This window comes from Eriocheir sinensis, chromosome 34, assembly GCF_024679095.1.
Source record: "Eriocheir sinensis breed Jianghai 21 chromosome 34, ASM2467909v1, whole genome shotgun sequence".
Lineage (NCBI taxonomy): Eukaryota > Metazoa > Arthropoda > Malacostraca > Decapoda > Varunidae > Eriocheir > Eriocheir sinensis.
In genome coordinates this window covers 14,473,962-14,493,712 of record NC_066542.1, presented here as the reverse complement: position 1 = coordinate 14,493,712, position 19,751 = coordinate 14,473,962, and the positions used below count along the sequence as shown (strand labels likewise).

Genomic DNA, 19,751 nt, shown 5'->3' with positions numbered 1-19,751 from the left:
TGCATTTCCATGTTTCCATGTTTCAGTGTCTCTTCCCCTCTCCATCACCTCCCCCGTTCCTTTCCTCCCCTTCGCCGTCTGATCGGTATGCAGAGTTCACACGTGTAGCGGTGACCTGTGCAAAGAAGGATCGAATGCCAATAGCCAGCCAGCAGCCTCTTCCTCACCTTCCTAGATCGCATACGCTTCTTTCTCTCTCCCCGCCTCCAGCCTCATCTTTTCTTCTTTCTCTTTCCAGTCTGTTCTTTTTCTATCCTCATCCTTCCAGTCATCTCCTTCTCTCACTCCTCTGTTAAATCTCCTTTCTTTTTTTCCTCCTTCCAGCCCCTTTCCCTTCATTCTCTTCCTGTCAGACTCATCTTCTTCCAGCATCCTCTTCTTTCTTACCCTCACCTTTCCAGTTATCTCTTTTTCTCACTCTTCTTTTAAATCTCCCTTCTTTTTTTTCCTCCATCCAGCCCCTTTTCCATCCTTCTCTTTCTTATTGACTCATCTTCTTCCTTCTTCCAGCATCTTCTTCTTTCTCATCCGCACCCTTCCATGTCTTCTCTTTCTCCTTCTTCTCATTTCAGTTTCCTTTTCTTCCTTCTTCTTATTCCAGCCTTCTCTTTTACTGTCTCCTCCTTCCATTCTCCTCCGTTTAGCCATATCTTTCTCCTACTCCTCTTTCCAGTCTCCTTCCTTCTTCTTCAAGTCTTCTCTTTTACCTTCTCCTCCTTCCATTCTCCTTTTCTTCCTTCTTCTACGTCTTCTCTTCTTCCTATTCTCTTCCGTCCATCCTCCTCTTTGTCCTCCTCCGATTAGCTTTCTTTTTTCTTCCTTTTCCTCCTCCTTCCAACCTGTTCCTCTTTCTTCTCTTCTTAGCCTCCTCCTCCTCCTCTTCTTCTACTGTGGGATCAGGCACGAAACCGGTGTGGAGATACTACTAATTAAATCACACACACACACACACACACGAACACACACACTAACGAAGACGCTGCTTTCCCATGATTCTGTATGTATATATTTTTTTTTCCTCCTCCCTCCCGTCCTCCCCCGTTTTTTTATTACGTACACGAACATTTCTGGAATTCATTAAGGTTGGAAGGTATTTATATGAGGTTGTAGTGGTGCTAATGATGATGTTAAGGATGTAGCGACTAGATTGGGTTAGGATGAAAAAGTCTCTCTCTCTCTCTCTCTCTCTCTCTCTCTCTCTCTCTCTCTCTCTCTCTCTCTCTAACTGTTCACCTCTCCCGCGGATCACTTCTCTCTCTCACGACCCCCAGAGATGAGCGGTACTTCATCCCTTCGGCCTCCTCTCCCGCAAGACATGCAAATAAGTCTACTTTAAAGCTTCCTTAAGGACACATGGACGGCTATCTGAACAGGTGTGCCCGTGAGCCTAACTAGCGGAACGACAGAGAAAGAGAGAGAGGGGAAGGGGACGGTGGTGGAGTGTGGCAGAGTAAAAGAGCTAAAAAAAAATGAGGACGGACGCAACTGTGATGGAGGAAGGTGGCCGATGCGTGAGAGAATGAAGGAAATTTGTGAGGAGGAGGAGGGGAAAGAAGAGGATGGGGAAGAGGGGGGAATGGATGCAAGGAAGATAAGAAGAGGTGAGAGGAGGAGATGGAAACGGAGGAAAGAATGAATAGCGGTTTCCCTTGACATTAGGGCAATATATTTTTTTTCAATATTTCTTTTTCAGCAAGACCATGACGCCTCAGCTGGATTTTTATTAACTCCTCGGAAGCAGTTTAGTGTCTTTAACAATGGACTCGAGTAAAAAAAGAACTGATATGCTGAAAAACGGTATTACTAGTGGTAGCCATGATGAAGTAGTAGAAATTGGAGCAACAGTAGAAATAGTAGATGTAGTAGTAGTAGTAGTAGACCTCGGTGTTGTAGGTGTAGTAATACGTGTGAAATAAAAAATAATGCTTGTGGTGGCGGTGACGGTGGTGGAAGCATAGTCGCCGCCTGACCTCCAAAATACCGGTATAACTCGAACGTTGCTTCATCTTCATCAACGGGTTCGCGCAAGCCAGGTCGGGCCCGGGTCGGGAGGGCGGAGGCGCAGACAAGCAAGTTCCGGTGAAGCTCCGAGGCCAGTCCCCGTTGTACTACTCCTGCACACACACACACAGACACACACACACACACATACACACACACACACACAGACTAACCACCACGTAATTCACCGCAACCACGTGACCGCTCTTCAGGACTGACTCAAACCCTCAAACGCACCGAATTATCCTTTCTTGCTACCACAATAGCTTGCAAACGGCGCACACTGGTCACGCGATGAATGCAGAAGAGAGACCGACGGACCCACCCCCCAAGGCACCAGGCCACGCTGTCGCCCCCCATCGCCTCTCCAAGACCTGCTGATAGAGGTGGCCACCCGTTCCACCATCACCAGCCAGCCAACCCGCGGCGCCGGCGGCCTCCAACGGGACTTCGCTAAACCGGCTTCACGACTACTGCAAAAATCACAGCGTGGCTTCGTTGGCGTTGTTGCTGTAATTGACAAGCTATCATATTTTCTCTCTCTCTCTCTCTCAGTTAAGTTCAGAATTGTGAGTCATTTGAATAATTAGGTTAGGCAACAAGACACCTCGGGAAGCTGTTCAATAAGTTATCTCTCTCTCTCTCTCTCTCTCTCTCTGAATCGGATCGTCAGCCACCATTACGTGTATTTTTGTTCTCTTCTTATTGTTATCTCTCTCTCTCTCTCTCTCTCTCTCTCTCTCTCTCTCTCTCTCTCTCTCTCTCTCTCTCTCTCTCTCTCTCTCTCTCTCTCTCTCTCTCTCCCCCCCCCTAGGCGTGCCCACGGAAGGCATGATCCTGACCGCAGCGCCGCCACCCGTATCAGATAACCCAAGTCACTGAACTCCTGCTGATCATTCAAGAAACAAGGCAACCCATACCAAGACTACTACCCTTTTCAGCCTCCCTATAAGAAAGACGAAAGCGGAACATATAGTCAAACACACGCTTCAGGTTACCCTTAAAACTGGACTTGATTAACGTGACTATTGGCGAGGTTGCTTTCGGGTGCGTCTGAGCGTGTAGGTTTTGGGGAGACAGTGATGGCGTGTGTACTGCAGCTATTAATACATCTACGCGCCATATTCTTAAGCATTTCGGAACTATTAATACATCTACGCCCAATATTCTTAAGTATTTCGGCGCCCAAGCACACACATTTGACAAGGCTTTCGTAGGAGTGGAGAGCATTTCCATGGGTACTTTTATGACCCTGGTGGTAGTCTAACAAAGCTTCTGTCTCTATCATGAACGTGGTAAACAAAACACTGATAGGGAACCTACTTTTCGGCCCTTAGAAATAGTTGATGTAAGAGGTTGAAATGTCTGAAAATACCTTAGATTAGTTACGCACAAAATACAGTTGACATACACAAACCATGCCTCCTACACTGACACCTTCCTAGCTTATTCAAAGATCTATTTACTATGAAACAATAACACAAAGTAATCCTTCCCTCAGTAAGTAAAGAGACCCCTGCATGCACGGAGTAACACTGAAATCCTCCCAGCTTATCCAAACATCTATTTACAATGAATCAACAACGCAAATTAATCCTTCCCTCTGTGAGCAAAGAGACCCCTGCATGCACGGAGTAACACTGAACTCTTCCCAGCTTATCCAAAGATATATTTACTCAACAATGAATTTACAACACAAAGAAATCCTTCCCTCAGTGAGCAACGCGACACCTGCATGCACGGAGTAAACAAACACCTGGACACCACCACCAGCGCCACCTCCACCTTCTCCTGCCACACAAACACATTCTTTACGACCCTTTGACACCTCCGCCTGGACCCAGTAACGCCCCTGCAGCCATGAATCGCCTTCCCACACAACAGGTACACGTAAGGAGTCACCAATCACCGCCACAAGTATGCTTCCCACAACGACCACAGAGGGCAAGGAAAGGTAAGTTAGTTTTTAGTAAGTTTGGTTAGTATGATGTAGTTTTTTGAAAGATATATGACAGGAGTTTATATAAGGTAGTTTTTAGTTAGCTCAGTTAGCATAAGGTAGAATTTTGAAAGATGTATGACAGGAATTAGTATGAGTTAGTTTTTTGGTTAGTTTAGTTAGTATAAGGTAATTTTTTTTTTAAGATCTATGACAGTACTTAATTAGGATGGTATACAATGTGTTTGTTTGTTTTTAAGTTCGTGCACCTTTACAGAGACGACGATTACCAGTGAATTATAGTGATTGTTTGAAGGGAAGTCTTTGGTATATATGACTCGTCTCTCTATTCCGTTTCATGTGTGATTGACCGAATGCCGGTCAACTCGGCCCATTGCCAACTCGGCCCATGACCAAGTCGGACCATTGCATACCAACTCGGCATATTGCGTATTCAGCACAACGAAACACCTGCTAGAAGTTACAATATTTAATTAAATTTAATCTATTCTCTTCAAGTACACAGTGCCTATTTATACGGTACAGTAAGCTGCAGTCAGTTGCTAAAACCAAAAGTAATAAAAATAGAATAGAAGAGAATTGAATAGTTTATTGTTGAAAATTACAACATAGGAGGAGGACGTATCATGCCTGTCCAACCCCTAGTCAATACGAGAGATATGTACAACACATACGCCATACCTTCCCATCTGAGAGGACACGCACTTGCAAAGTTACTAGTTTGGCCTCGTCACTGAGTAATCTTATGAGTAAGTAAAAGCTGAGTTGTCCTTTGTCAGAATGTATCCATGTGTTTTTTATATAGTCTAGAAGACTTATGAGGGCGTGAGAGTCGTTTGCTTTCCTGTAAAATCTTATGAAGAGTTCTTCAATATGCTCTGCAGGGACATAAGGCAATGCCAGGACTTTCCTGAGATATTTATGCGTTCCAACATCATTTGTGTAAGGTACTTGTAGGCCTATTTCTTGAATTCTCCGCCACACTGCCTGCCCCCAATGAAAGCTGCATCCTCGAATTATAACATCTGGCAGGATTTCGGGAATCGCATTCCAAATGCTTGCCTCAAAATCAATATTAATTTCCTTTATTTTCAGTTCCCCACCTAAAAGATCTTTAGTTTTTGCAAACACCTTTTTGTAATCTCTACGTCTTTCCCCAGACATTAGTGCAAACAGCTGTGGCACTTGTTTTAAGTTCTTGTCACTTTGTACGAATGTATGAATACTACAAAGTTGAGTAATGTGGCGGCGGACCATTTTAAAAGTTGCATCTGCGTACCAATGGTTTGCCTTGCTTCACAGGGATAGTTGTTCTTCTGTAGCAAATATTAGATGCCGTCGGCCACCAACAGAAATTTCATACCACAGGAAATTTTCAGGAATGTGAGCATGACTTATTTCAAAAGAATCGAGCTGATGGTCCGAGTTGGTATTAAAAAATGGTCCGCGTTGGGTCACCAGGTGGGCCGAGTCGGTAATCGTGAATGGTCCGAGTTGGCAATGGGCCGAGATGGACGCACACCGATTGACCTTCCTTCTCTTTTCGTACAGTATCCATCACCATAATCAACAATACCCTCAACAGCCTTCCTGCCATCATTATCATCATCATCATCATCATTATTACTTGCTATACATGTCATACTATAATCACCATCATCACAGCCAACAATTTTCATCATAGCATCATCATCATCATCATCATTATAATAAGCAAGCATTTTTTTACATCAAAGAAGGCAGCTCAATGACAAAAAAAAAAAAAAAAAAGATATAGAAAAAAAATTTGCTCACTGTGTCGCTGCTCCTCCATATCATGTCCTAATACCACCACCATCGTCACCATCTCTACCACTTGTCATGTCACCACCCTCACCATCGGAATGCCATCTATACCATCACCATCATCTTTGTCAGTATCACTCTCTTCCCCATACCATCCATACCACCACCATCACATCCACCACGTTTATCTCACCACCACCATCACACCACCATCACAACACCATCACCATCACCAGCAATACCTTTCATACCATCATTCCTGTCTGTATCAATCACTCGCCAACCAATACTAATACCACAGCTACCATACACAACCACATTGCCTCACTACCACCAGTCACAGTAATAGTAGTAGTAGTAGTAGTAGTAGTAGTAGTAGTGGTGGTAGTAGTAGTAGTAGTAGTAGTAGTAGTAGTAGTAGTAGTAGTAGTAGTAGTAGTAGTAGTAATGGATTGAGGCTATATTCGTAGTAGTAGTAATAAGACTATAGGAGGAGGAGGGAGAGAAAGAGTAATAACACTAATATCAATAACACCACGACCACCACCACCCATTCCGTACCATTACAACTACCACATACACACCACCACTATCATTACCTCACCACCCCCACCACCACCACCGGCCACAGCCACCACCGCCACTCCTACCGCCTCCAGCCCCGCACTTTCTACGCAAGTATTCCACCCCGCGCCCGGCAGTGGCTCAGTGGGACTTTTTAGAAGGCGCCCCATCTGAACCTCGTCGCTGGATTACAACACGGAAATACCAACCCGGCAAAGCTATTTCTTGTACACAGATGTCACTCACACCTCAAATAATACGATGATTTGATTTACTGATGTTCTACGAAGGCGAAAAAAGGAGGACATGCGTTAAAATACATAAAAAAGAGGGTATCATGCGTACTCTTTGTGGTTAATAATGGTCAAACACAAAGACAGGTAGGACTAAAGGTGTGGGGAATGTTATTGATATGTGGAGTGTTGAGAAAGGCGGGAAGCAAAAACCTGTCAAGTTGCGTACCTCGATAACGTTTAAATCTCCCCTTTTAAAATCCATCTAATGATATACCGTTAGGCCCGCAGGTAGGCAGTTATTACCAGGCAAGACTGAGCCAAGGTTGTTACGCCTTCACCTGCCTCTCCACACACACACACACACACACACACCAAAAAAATCATGTAAAATCTAGTTACACACACATTATCCAGCTAAACCGTTTCCATATTACACAAATTTACCTGTCAAGAGTTTAGTCCGGCGTCGCAAAGGTAGTCACACAATCTGGTAATGGGTATCAACGGTTGTAGGGAGAGGTTAGTCACGTCACAACACCGCCGGGGACACGTACACCCACACACTAACGAGAGGCAGGTGACACTAGTCCGGCCAGGTGAAGCAGCGCCGGAGCCTCGCAACCCGCGCCGCCTGAACGGGAAAACATATCGTACCGCGGCAGAAATATCCTTGTGGCACATTATAAACAGACTGAAAGAGAGAGAGAGAGAGAGAGTACATACAGACTTTCACACTAGGAATTGCAAGAATGTCCACTGGCAGCGCTATCCGAACAAGGACACCTGACGACAATTGACACCTAACGAGATTATTGTTTTAGCGTCTTGCATACGTGCGGTGACGACGACCTCTATTATCAAGCCCGGTTTCTTAGCACACGGCGAAAGTCTTGACACTCTAGTTGCTTCATAATTATAACAAACGTGAATATACAACAATAAGTCATGTATATTGTCACTTTTACTTAATCGTTACCCATAATTACAGCAAATAATACCCTTCTTTTAAACGGGAGAAAGTGCAAACCTTGAGAAAAGTTGCTTATAGTTGCGAGAATTAGAGTTTATCATATGATGCCTTACTACACCAACATGACATTAATAACCTGATAATGAGCTTTTAATATATGTTAGTCAAACCCTTACAGGCTGGCAAGGCATTTCACTAAGAACTAAGAACACATGTAGCCGCGGGGAGGACGCCTGCAGACACCTTCAATCCCCTCTCGAAGTCGAACTAAATAGGCAATAAGGGAGGGAAGGAAGGGAAGGAAGGAGGCAGATAAAAAGGGATTAAATGCGAGATAGACACAGGAAGGGAGGGAAGGGAAGGAAGTTAAAGATGGTAAAGGAGGGAAAAAGTAGGAGAGTGAAGTGACGCTTAGTTTAGCTCTCGACACACAAACAAATCACACACACACACACACACACACACACACACACACACACACACACACACACACAGCACGCCGGGGGTATACAAATAAGGTGCTCCATTAACAATACACCAGAACAACTAGGGGCTATTACACTGGGCAAATTTTCCGTGGATCTTCAGTCAAACCACGATTTCCGCTGGCGTGGTTCTCATATTTCCGTGGTTTTCTGACGTGTCCGCGATCTTCCAAAGCTACGGTAGATTTCACTGAGGAACGACGGTATTACTCACCATCTTCACCAGCAGCAATAACAACAAACAATTGAGAACCACGCTAGCGGAAATCGTGGTTTGACTGAAGATCCACGGAAAATTTACCCAACCCCTTCACCATACAACTGTACACTCCTACTGTCTTTCATTCTCCCCCACCTGTACCTTCGTCACTAACCCTTCTAACTATACCCTTGATAAAAAAAGAGGGAGGAAAACATCCCCTCCACTCTGTCTTGTTGATCTCCTCGGCCCATTAAACCGCCCACAGCTCTGCCTGCTCGCTGTTTCTGCCATGCCCTCACCCATTTCCACTGTATCCACCATCACGTTGTTTGTTCACCACCACCATCACCCCACATCCCACCCATCCACTTCTATCACGTCTCCACACTCTAGCAGACTATTCCTCAAAGCATGGCTAGGCAGCGGATGACTCTGAGCGGGAGGTGCCGTGATAAAACTTGCCTCCTACGTTATTTTTCAGGACCCGTTTGTCATTTTTGTGGGGCAATAAAAAGATAACGCGGAAGCTGCGGCGAGGGTGTTATCTCTCTCGCCATAATTTTTTTTTCCCACTCTTCTCCTGTCCTCATTTCTTTTTCTCAACGCATTTAATTGATTTTTTCTTCTTCCCTTCATTCTTAACTTCTGCTCCTGTGTTTTTTTTTCGTTGTCGTCGTCTTCGTTATCGTCGTGACATACGTCCTCCTCCACCTTCGCCTCTTCCTTCTCCTCCTCTTGCTACTCCTTTTTCTTCTACTTTTCCTTCTCCTCCTCCTCCTCCTCCTCCTCCTCGCCTAACCAAGTCGTGTCGTGTGAGGGGTTAGTGAGGCGTGAAGCTGTAGAGAAAAGACATAAGCAAGCCATCACGTGTGTCCCTACGGTCAGTTGACCTTTTCATATTAATGCGTACGTGCTGCCCCTCAGCCCTTTCGCTGCTGCACAGGGCGTTGGGCAATGTCAATAATGTGTAAGTGCTGCCTCAAAAGGGAGGACTGAACCCCTTAGATTAAAATCGCATGTTTTGAGTATTCTAAAGAAGTATATTGCAGAAACTTTTTTTTTTTTTTATCGATGAAACGATAGTAAGTTTGGGCGTGTTTGCTTACCTTAACATCTTTACATACTAGACAACAACGTCATCAAAGAATTTATCCATGAGGAACAAATTTAAAACAGTTCCCAGCCCCACTTACTTAAATAGCACTTTGATCCCCTGGGTGCCTGACAAGATCCTTTCCATGGATCATAGCGTCATCATCATCATTTATCGGTCCAAGTATATAACGGTTCTCTCAGAATAGTTCAACAAGTGGCGAGGCTTGCCATTGTAAAACGATTGGGTTCAACCATGCGTTCAACTGTCCCGGGGTACACGGGGTACGTCTCGGGTACTGCCTGACAGGGGACAAAACATTCACCACGACAGTCATATATGGTGCAGGGGGACCTTCCAGCGGCAGGTGTGTACTGAACGAGCTGACTTGTTTTAATACACATGCCATATTCTTACATCACGTAATTTCCTTTCCTTAAAACGATTATGTGAAGAGGTGAAAACATGAATGGCTGGAAATTATCACACACACACACACACACACACACACACACACGTACAAAAAGGGAAGAAAAAACCTACATTAACAAATTTAGGGGGCGGGGCGGTGAAGATCAAACTTAGATTCGCCAATTCATAAGTATGTAAATTATGGATACGAAACAATATAATACCATATAATTAATGACGAAGGACAAGGTGTTTTCGTGGGTAGGATTAGGAGGTGGTGAGAGGGAGGAGAAAGGGAAGGGAGAAGGCAGCACACCACTATGTCTTCGCTCTAATCACCGCCGCCATCACCGCCGCTGACGAGCCAATCACAGTCGCCACTATCACGCTACCTCCTCATCACCATTCTTTGTCTGTCGTCACCCCGTCGAAAGATAAGCACAGGTGTGAATGTTTTATTTCTTATTTTTTATTAGAGGCTTGGTTCATGGTATTTTCTGGTGAATGAAAATGGTTAACGTATATATTTTTTATCTAAGTGAAGATTATGACGCATATTTTCACTTTATGGGTAGAAATAATAGTGAAACGTGAGTGAAAAAGTTGAAAATGGCGCGAGAAGAGGACTGTAGAAAATAAAAAATAAAAAAGAATAAAAACAGAGGCTCCTGAAGCACGCTTGGCATCTCAGCGCCCCGCCCGGCAGCGTTGAGCGAAGAGCTGCCACCACACACGAGGGCGAGGCGCAGGTGTATGATCATTCCTACCCACAACTTTTACGATTACGACAGTGAAAACCTCGCCCCGCATGTCACTACGAAGACAACAGATACCTTAATACATAACCATAACGAATGTATAATCTGTAACTCGCGTGGCTTAGTCTTGAGAGGTTTATAAGAGTTGGCACACTTCGAACCCCGCTGAATCTTCCTTCCTCGGCGGCGGCGATGGTATGCAACGGGATGGGCCGCCGCGCCTTTCACTCGTCCTTTCTCTCACTCTTCTCCTCAGGAATGCTGGTGATCCTTGACCTCTCGCCCCGTCCCCTCTCACTTCCCCCAGCCTGAGTGTCACTGACCAACGGGTGCTGTGGTGAAGAAATAGTAGTACCAGTAGTAGGCGTAGTAGTAGTAGTAGTAGTAGTAGTAGTAGTAGTAGTAGTAGTAGTAGTAGTAGTAGTAGTATTGTAGTAGTTGTAGTAGTAGTAGTAGTAGTAGTAGTAGTAGTAGTAGTAGTAGTAGTAGTAGTAGTAGTATCCCAATTAGTCGGTATTCTCAGATGCTTCCGTCTCTCACATTAGCCATTTCCAAAGCCCTTTAAAAATAATCGAGTTCTCATGAGTTGCTGTTTTTTTTAAGTTCATGATACAGAAGCCTTGTTAAACCCCCACCAGGGTCATAAAACTACCCCCCTTGGACATGCTCACAACTCCTACGAAAGCCTTATCAAATGTGTGTGCTTGGGCGACGAAATGTTTAAGAATATGGCCCTGTATGTTTAAGAGGCTGGTGTATACGCACATCATCACATCATCAAAACCTGCGCGCTAAGAAGACCCCCAAAGAAATCTTACTCTTAGTCACGTCAAGTCAACAAGATGCTTCAGTCCATGGTGCTATCTCTCCTCCTCCCCTCCCCACGTAACAGCAAGTTAACCACCAGTGCCTACGTCTCCTTCCTTCCGTCCGACCCGCTACTTCACGCTCGCCACCTGCCTGATCCCGCACCTTCACACCTCCAGCCCGCCATCTCCGCAAGCCTCGCCACCTCATCATTACATCCTCCTTCCTGTTCCTTGCTTCCCCGCTCCCCCCACGTCCCGCCGGCGCCACTTCAGGTTCTTCTTGCTTCTATAATCTACAACAACTTTCTTATAACGTGTGTCGTGTTTTTGTTTCTGGCGTGCTCGTGAAAAGTTACTTGTGGTGGTGGTGGTTGTGGTGGTGGTTGTAGTGGTAGTGGTTGTAGGTAGTAATGGTAGTAGTGGTAGTAGTAGTAGTTCTTCTTCTTCTTCTTCTTTTCTTCTTCTTCCTCTTCCTCTTCTTCTTCTTCTTCTTCTTCTTCTTCTTCTTCTTCTCCTTTTTCCTCTTCCTCTTCCTCTTCTTCTTCTTCTTCTTCTTCTTCTTCTTCTTCCTCTTCCTCTTCTTCTTCTTCTTCTTTTTCTTCTTCTTCTTCTTCTTCTTCTTCTTTTTCTTTTTCTTCCTCTTCTTCTTGCCTCATCCCCGTAAACATGACCACTTTCTATTTAGATAACTCTTGGGTTTTGTTTTCCTTTTTTTTTTCGTACCCCCACCAATAGCTGTACTTTCACTCTCTCTCTCTCTCTCTCTCTCTCTCTCTCTCTCTCTCTCTCTCTCTCTCTCTCTCTCTCTCTCTCTCTCTCTCTCTCTCTCTCTCTCTCTCTCACACACACACACACACGTACTTTCACAACCACTCTCTCAAGCTTGTAATTTACTGCAGCCTCTGAGGTCATGAAGAAAGGCTGGAAGTAAGAGAACAAGAAGAATAAAGAAGTGATGCTGCGCGTGGCCTCGGTGCTCATCTCCGTCGCAGTGATGTGGGTGCTCTGAAAATCTCTTCTTGGCATCGTCTTTCAGGTCGGCTATACTTTATGCTTACCTGAACTCCCTTACGTGTTCTCGTGACAAAAAATGATAGTTTCAATAGCATGAATGACTATTAAAACCTTGCTTGAGTATGTATTCACCCTCAGACCTCGGCGAATCTCTCTTTTTTAATTAATTAACACTGCTACTAATCCCCTTTGCATGTTTATTAAATTAGTACTGACATATCGAGTCCTGTGGTGTGGGTACTGATAAGCCCTTTCTACTTTAACATACACCAAAACAAATAATAGAAGAAAGGGAGTGGAAAACGGACATGCTTGACAGGGGGTCTAGAGGAAGAGGAAGAGGACGAAAAGATTATATTAAAGGACAGTGGCGGGAGGGCTGAAGGCTGAGGGGGATAGGTAGATAGACACATAGATCAACAAATATTTAAATAGACAGATAAATAGACAGACATGGCATGCTTGAAGGGGACAGGATAAAGGAAGGGGAAGAGGAGGAAAAGGTTAATAAAGGACAGTGGCGGGGAGGGCTGAGGGGGAGGGGGAGACGCCTGAGGATGGGAGGCAATGTGGTCTGGGTGGGCGGCTCTCTCCCACAGCGTGACAGGCCTCGGACGGTCAACAGGTACGATGCCTCAGCTAAGCCCCGGGCCGCCTTGGGCTACGCGATGGGTTCTTTTTTACACAGAGCTTTCTCCCGCTGCGCCATTCTTCGCCACCCCTCAGAATATCTCTCTCTATCTCATCTCTACTTATGCAATGCTTAAATAACGCACCAAGCCACAGTTACTTAGCCCAGCATGACTGAAGCTGCTTGGTCACGCCCGCCGTTGCCAGGTGAAGTAACTTTGTATCATCTGCAAACTTTGGTGGTGTCATAATAGCGTTTAAGGTAATTCCGCTTAACATATCAACACACAAATGGGAAGAAGAAGTATATCATGTATCACAGATATATGGCGCATCTAGAAAATGACTAATGCCAAGATCAAGTTTTAGTACATATCAAAAGCTGTTACGTATGCTCTCCTACATTCTGTCGTTTCTTATTACTCATTGTCGAAGTTTCTATGATACTAGGAAACGTGTGTTGTTGTTAATCTCTAGTCTCCAGTGTTCATTACTATTAATATTCACTAAATTTCGATTGCGCGGCGATTTACCACAAATTATCCCTGATTCTGTGTAAGGATGCAAGGCTGACCACCCTTATGTTTTGTTGAGATAATTAGAATATAAATACATATCCAATTAGATAGATAGATTGATAGATACATATAGATTGATTAGGCAGGTGGATAGGTAGGTAGGTAAATAAATAAATAAATCGGTAAAGCATTAAAATAAACAGAAAAAATAAATAAACAGGTTCAGCGATAAACAAAGAGACAGTTTTTTTTTTTTTTTTTTTACATTGCAGCCTATTGCGCCGGTAGGCTTCTTCCCGGTGGATCCTGATGGTCGGTCCAAGGCTTCTTTCCGGTAGGTCCTGATGGTCGGCCCAGCCCGTTCTGGCGCAGGCGAGTGTTTATAGTGGCGCCATCTTGCATTGGCTCATGCTGCCCTCCCAGAGCTCATCTTTGATCCTAGAATCTAGAGTCCGGGTTGATAGGTGGTCTTCTGGACAGCATGTGGGTAGTTTTAAGCCACTCGGCGGCGGCTGAAAAATCCCAGCTTGGTGGCACCGGGCGGGGATTGAACTCGCGTCCTCCTGAACACGAGGCCGTTACTTTGACGACTCAGCCACCGCCACCTATCTATGGACAGATAGATAGATAGATAGATAGATAGATAGATAGGTACATAGATAAATATAGGCAAATAGATAAATACACAAGTTAAAACATATTACCTATAACCATACCCTCTCCTTCATTTGGCCTCTCTCCACCCCACACCCCCCCGTTCATTTACGTTTCCCAGAAGCCCTAGTGCCCTCCTTGTCGGGCCTGGCAGTAACAAGGGATCCACAGTGCCGGGCAGCTGCACAGACACTCACACAGATACACACACAGACACACAGGCCCTTGATTCTCCCAGTCTCTGCCCGACGTGAGAAGCTGACGGTGCGGGGAAGCTGCGTATATACATTCTGCGTCATACTGTTGTTAAGGGTACGTATTGCAGTCATTACAGAGGTTTTAAACGTGGTATTAGCATATATAAGTAACTCTGTGGCTGGTTTGGGGTTGGGTTGTCACGCTGTTAAGTCGTAGAAAGTGATGCGCAAAAAAAAATAACAAGAAAACTAATTAACCAATTCTTGGAAAAACGGATCAAAATAGGACATATCAGCTGCGTTAGTGTTTAGAAAGACTAATACGAAGGTTGCAAAATCAGTCGTCAGTATTGATTTTAGCCATAACTAAAGTATTTGTGGATAGGTCGATCCTGGTGTGATTCTTTTTAATGCCTCGATCTCTGCATTAATTCGCTATCTCTTGAAGGTATTGGTGTTGTTAGGATATGTATTGCAGTTGTTACAGTAAGATGAAATGTCGCCGTAACTCACGTATCTTTAGACAGGTCGACTTTGATGTTCTATTAGCCTTTTCCATTTAGCGTAACCCGTTTCTGGGTCATGATCTGTAGAGTCACTTGATAGATAGAGTCCCGACAGCCTAAGATTTGGACGCCATTATTGGCCCTGCCTTCGCCGCGAGACCGTGTGCTAGTGTTTGAAAGGCCCGGCGAAAACACAGGGCCAATAAGTTGTCGGGACTCTATGAGGGACTCAACAGATCGCGACCCAGAAACGAGTTACGCTAAATGGAAGATGCTATATGTAATTCTTCTGTCAGCACCAATAACCTCTTTCTCCAAGGAACCGGTGAAGATGCCGCCCGGGTTCACTGCGGTATTGATGGCGGGGTTGGTGGCGTTGGCTGGTGGAGAGCTCATGGAGGTGGATGACTCGAGCTGGTGGCAGTCGTGCAAGAGTCCGGTGTGCTCCGTGGCCGAGACGCAGGCGGAGGGGCTGGCGCGGCTGAGGGTGCTGAGCAACTACATCAAGGAAACGGTACGTGGAAGACCTGGGCCTCTACGTGTAATGATCCCGTTGTAATTTGAGAAACTCTAACGTGTTCTGCTAAGTGTTGGTCGTGAGTTTAAAGTAGTACATCCATTCCTATCTTGTGCATTGGGTTTTGTCGTAATATATGGGAGTCGATGTGATATTGTCCAAGCTAAACGTGCAGAGAGAGAGAGAGAGAGAGAGAGAGAGAGAGAGAGAGAGAGAGAGAGAGAGAGAGAGAGAGAGAGAGAGAGAGTATAAAGTTCGTATATAGGATTTGAGCTAAGACCGCGTTATCCTGCGTGCGTGTGTGTGTGTGTGTGTGTGTGTGTGTGTGTGTGTGTACCTCTACCTTACCTTAATGCGAAACGTGATAGTGTTAAGAGGTAACCAATACGTCTATGCTTATTTGTACTCGCCCTATTTAACTACCTACCCATCTGTCTATTTATCTATCTCCCCTGGTACAGATGACGCTGATGGGCACGGTGATCGCCTCTCTAGACAACGAGATGGTGGAGGTGGGCCAGGAGCTGCGTGACATCGTGGGGCGTCGCTGCCATGCCCGCGGACACACTGCCCTCATTACCCTCGTCTCCAACTCGAACTCAGCAGCTCAGGTAGTAGTAGTAGTATAGTAGTAGTAGTAGTAGTAGTAGTAGTGGTAGAAGTAGTAGTAGTAGTAGTAGTAGTAGTAGTAGTAGTAGTAGAGGGGAGTATCAAGACACTTCTCCACCCGAAATTGGCCGTCTCTCTTTGGCCTCTCGTTCCATTGTCTTTACAGGAGCAGCGCATGTTTTTTTTCTTGTTTTGTTTTGTTTTCCTTTTTGCCCTTGAGCTGCTCCCTCTACTATGAAAAAATGCATCATCTTGTCTCCTGTGCTTTCGTTTGTACTATTTTATCGAACCTTCATTCTTTCATCTGTTTTAATTTCTCTTACTTATTCACAAATCTGCATAGTTATATTTTTTCTCTCTCCCGCGGCGTCAGGCTGAGAGTGGAAATCTTGAAGTCATTAGCGATAACGACGACTCCTGGGCATCCGGCAGCGCCATCACACAGGAGTAAGGAGAGAGAGAGAGAGAGAGAGAGAGAGAGAGAGAGAGAGAGAGAGAGAGAGAGAGAGAGAGAGAGAGAGAGAGAGAGAGAGAGAGAGAGAGAGAGTATTAAGTACGTATATAGGATTTGAGCTAAGACCGCGTTATCCTATGTGTGTGTGTGTGTGTGTGTGTGTGTGTGTGTGTGTGTGTGTGTGTGTGTGTGTGTGTACTTGAATACATCTCTTTTTCTCACCTCAAGATCAACCTCGGAGTGGGCCAATGAAGTTGATGTAGTGAGTGGTTCCTCCAGCACCACCTCCCACCGGCCCAGCAGCACATCCCACAGCACCTCGCACAGCACCTCTCACAGCACCTCGCACCGCCCCAGCAGCACATCCCATAGCACCTCACACGCCTCACAGACCCAAACCGCCGCTTCCAGCACAGGCAGTTGGCGCGGAGTCTCTCAGTACCCGAGCCCCAGCACCTCCCAGTCTAGTTCGCAGCACCACGGCGGCGACTTGCAGAGCAGTAGCACCACCACCACCACGCACGGCCACGGGAAGACGCTCCACCACAGACCCAGCAGCACCCTGAAGAGATATGAGGCGGAGGAGTCTGAAACCGTGTATGTGCCCCCTGCGGTGCCTGGGACGGAGGACTGGCAAGGAGGACAAGGAGGAGGCCGAGGAGGAGGACAAGGAGGAGGCCGAGGAGGAGGACAAGGAGGAGGCCGAGGAGGAGGACAAGGAGGAGGCCGAGGAGGAGGAGGACAAGGAGGAGGCCGAGGAGGAGGACAAGGAGGAGGCCGAGGAGGAGGAGGACAAGGAGGAGGCCGAGGAGGAGGGCAAGGTAGGGGTCATGGCTGGGGAAAAAGTCATGGTGGTGGTCAGGGTCTTGGGCAAGGTCAAGGTCAAGGTGGTTTAGTCTCCCTAACACTTGGCTCGTCAGGCTGCCGCGGCGTGCCTGTCGGGTCGCCGCATTACGTGCCCGGCCTGGACGTCTGGTGCGCGTCAAACTGTCCTGCTGGTAACTGTCCTGCCACCCACTGTGTCTGTTAGTAAGGAACATGGCTGTGTTTCACGGTGAAGCGGGCATTTAAACTTACAACGTGACAACTAGGAGGATAATGTACAGCAATCATATAATCATACTATCATGATATGTAAGACTCATGAGGGGATGCATTAAAAGCTTGAATAATCTAGACAAATCTTCCTTATAATAAATGTACGTCTCACCCTAACTTCTCAGGCACAACATGTGGCATGCGCCCACAGCAACATGTTCAGTAATGAATACTGATCAATAATGGAAGTAGGATGCCAGAATACAATTTGTATGATTCTAGCTGCAAATACAACAAAACGAAATCTTGTGAACAAAAAAGTATAAGCATGCTAAAGGAACATTAGTACAGGGCAAAACGAGCTCGATTCTCTCCTTATTCTATTCACTCTCACATCAACCTTCCTTCATGTCACGTTTTTTTGTTATTCTTCTTTTGACCTAGACCGCTGTGTACCGCTGCGTAGGGCCCCCTCCTTTTGATCATAGACTTTGCCTTTCAGTTGCATTATTCTACTATCTTTTTCACTAGAGCGTACCACTGCACTGCTTCGGTTTGTTGGGGTTCAGTGTTTCGAAGCCATTGGTCTTTGTAGTCATTAAGAGCAAAGGAGTGAGCATACGTAAGTGATAACTGTATATGTTAAGACTAGTAACGACAGTGTTAGAAGTTATGGGGTACGGGGTGGTTGAGGGGCGGTGGCGGGTAGATAGAGGTGGAGGGGGGAGTGGAGAGAGAGGTGAAGGAGGAAGGGGAAGAGGGAGAGGGAGAGGGGTAAGCGGTAGAGTGTGCTTGATGAGTGGTATTTTTCATAGTATGAGGAGGAGGGGTTAGGGGTTAGTGGCGGAGGGAAGGGGAGGGGTGAGATTTTCCCTTCCTAACCAGCGACTCACTGATCTTAGGAGACTTTAATCTCTCTCATATTGATTGGACGTCACTCTGCGGTATAAAAGCCGAGTCACATAGAATACTTGGATTTTTAAAGGGATGATTACCTAAGTCAAATGGTTACTGAACCAACGCGACTAAATAACGCACTAGTCCTTGTTGTAGTGACCCAAGAAAAACGCAGACTTTGCCCGACTTTGAAATAACTTCCAATGAATTAAATGTTATCCAGTCTCTTGAAATAAATAAAGTCCAGGACCAGACAATGTATATCATATTTTTCTTAAAGAAGCAAAAAGCAAAAATACTCTCTTCTCTCACAACTGTATTCAATATGTTCTTGCGTCAAGGCATTGTCCTTTTGGATTGGAAAATAACCAACGTAAACACCGATTTATAAGAAAGACAAAAAAAGTACCAGACAATTTCATGCCCATTAGTCTAACTTCAGTTGTAGGTGAGCTACGTGAGAGCATAATTAGAGACAAAATTGTAAATTACCTTGAAAACATCTCACTGATTAACGATTCTCAACATGGCTTCCGTAATAAGAGATCCTCTTCGTCGAACCTACTGACCTATTATAATGACCTCTTCACAGTTTACGACGTAACCAAATCACTGGACGTAGTCTGTCTCGATTTTCAGGCATGTGATAAAGTTCCACACCATAAATTAATTTATAAAATCAAGCAATTAGGTCCTGACAGTATACTGTACACCAATGGATCGCAAATTGGTTGAGCAACAGACAACAAAGTGTAGTGATCGACGGATTTAACTCAGAATGGGCGCCTGTCACTAGTGGTGTCCCACAGGGCTCGGTTCTTGGCCCAGTACGTGCTCTTCATTATTTACATCAATGACGTTGACGTTGGACTCAGTAATCTCATTAGTAAATAATATTATGCTGACGGCATAAAGATTGGTAATTCGATCCTTACTGACAAAGACAGACAAAGCCTCCAAGAAAATTTGCATAAAATTTCAGCTTGGTTTGATAGATGGGAGATACACTTTAATATAGATAAATGCTAGGCTCTTCAAACTGGTTGAAAAAAAATAGAGGTTCGATTATGAAATGCGTGTCAGCGTTCAGTGTGTCAAGGACCAAAGTGTCAATCGCGTCAAACCTCAAATTCTCACAGCAATTTATGCTGTGCTTCATTAAAAGAAACTTCTCATTCAAGAGTAAAGATGTAATAGTTCCATTGTACGGTACAATAGTTTAGTCAGACCTCATTTAGAATATGCGATACAACAAATAAAATCAGACCACCAAACTTTCTTCATCAACGTTGTAGCGCGAGGATGAATACGTGCCGTGCACAACTCGTCAAATTCAAGCTCGGGCCGATCTGGCTGGGGGACCAACAAAACAATTAAACTGCTCACCCCCGTTGAAACCGAAAGAAAGACTTTTTTTTTTGCCAGATGCCATCCTTTTGTCCA

At 45.2% G+C, this 19,751-nt stretch overlaps 2 protein-coding genes across 4 annotated transcripts in view; one reads left to right on the top strand and one right to left on the bottom strand.

Annotated features, from left to right (window-relative positions):
- Nucleotides 1-7,140, bottom strand: part of LOC127007125 (calpain-C-like) — a 57,672-nt gene extending 50,532 nt beyond the window's left edge. For 2 of the 3 annotated variants that reach the window (XM_050877763.1, XM_050877765.1), the window contains exon 1: nucleotides 6,991-7,140. The gene's annotated coding sequence lies outside the window, so the exon portion shown is untranslated. The remainder of the gene's footprint in view (nucleotides 1-6,990) is intronic. The other variant, XM_050877764.1, reaches the window with a different exon arrangement.
- A 7,095-nt stretch (nucleotides 7,141-14,235) lies between these two features.
- LOC127007124 (RNA-binding protein FUS-like) lies at nucleotides 14,236-17,547 on the top strand. Its single transcript, XM_050877762.1, has 5 exons — nucleotides 14,236-14,402; nucleotides 15,113-15,307; nucleotides 15,772-15,921; nucleotides 16,293-16,366; nucleotides 16,602-17,547. The coding sequence occupies exons 2-5, from the start codon at nucleotides 15,125-15,127 to the stop codon at nucleotides 17,401-17,403; spliced, it is 1,209 nt and encodes a 402-aa protein (XP_050733719.1). The 5' UTR covers nucleotides 14,236-14,402; nucleotides 15,113-15,124; the 3' UTR covers nucleotides 17,404-17,547.
- The last annotated feature ends 2,204 nt before the right edge of the window (nucleotides 17,548-19,751 follow it).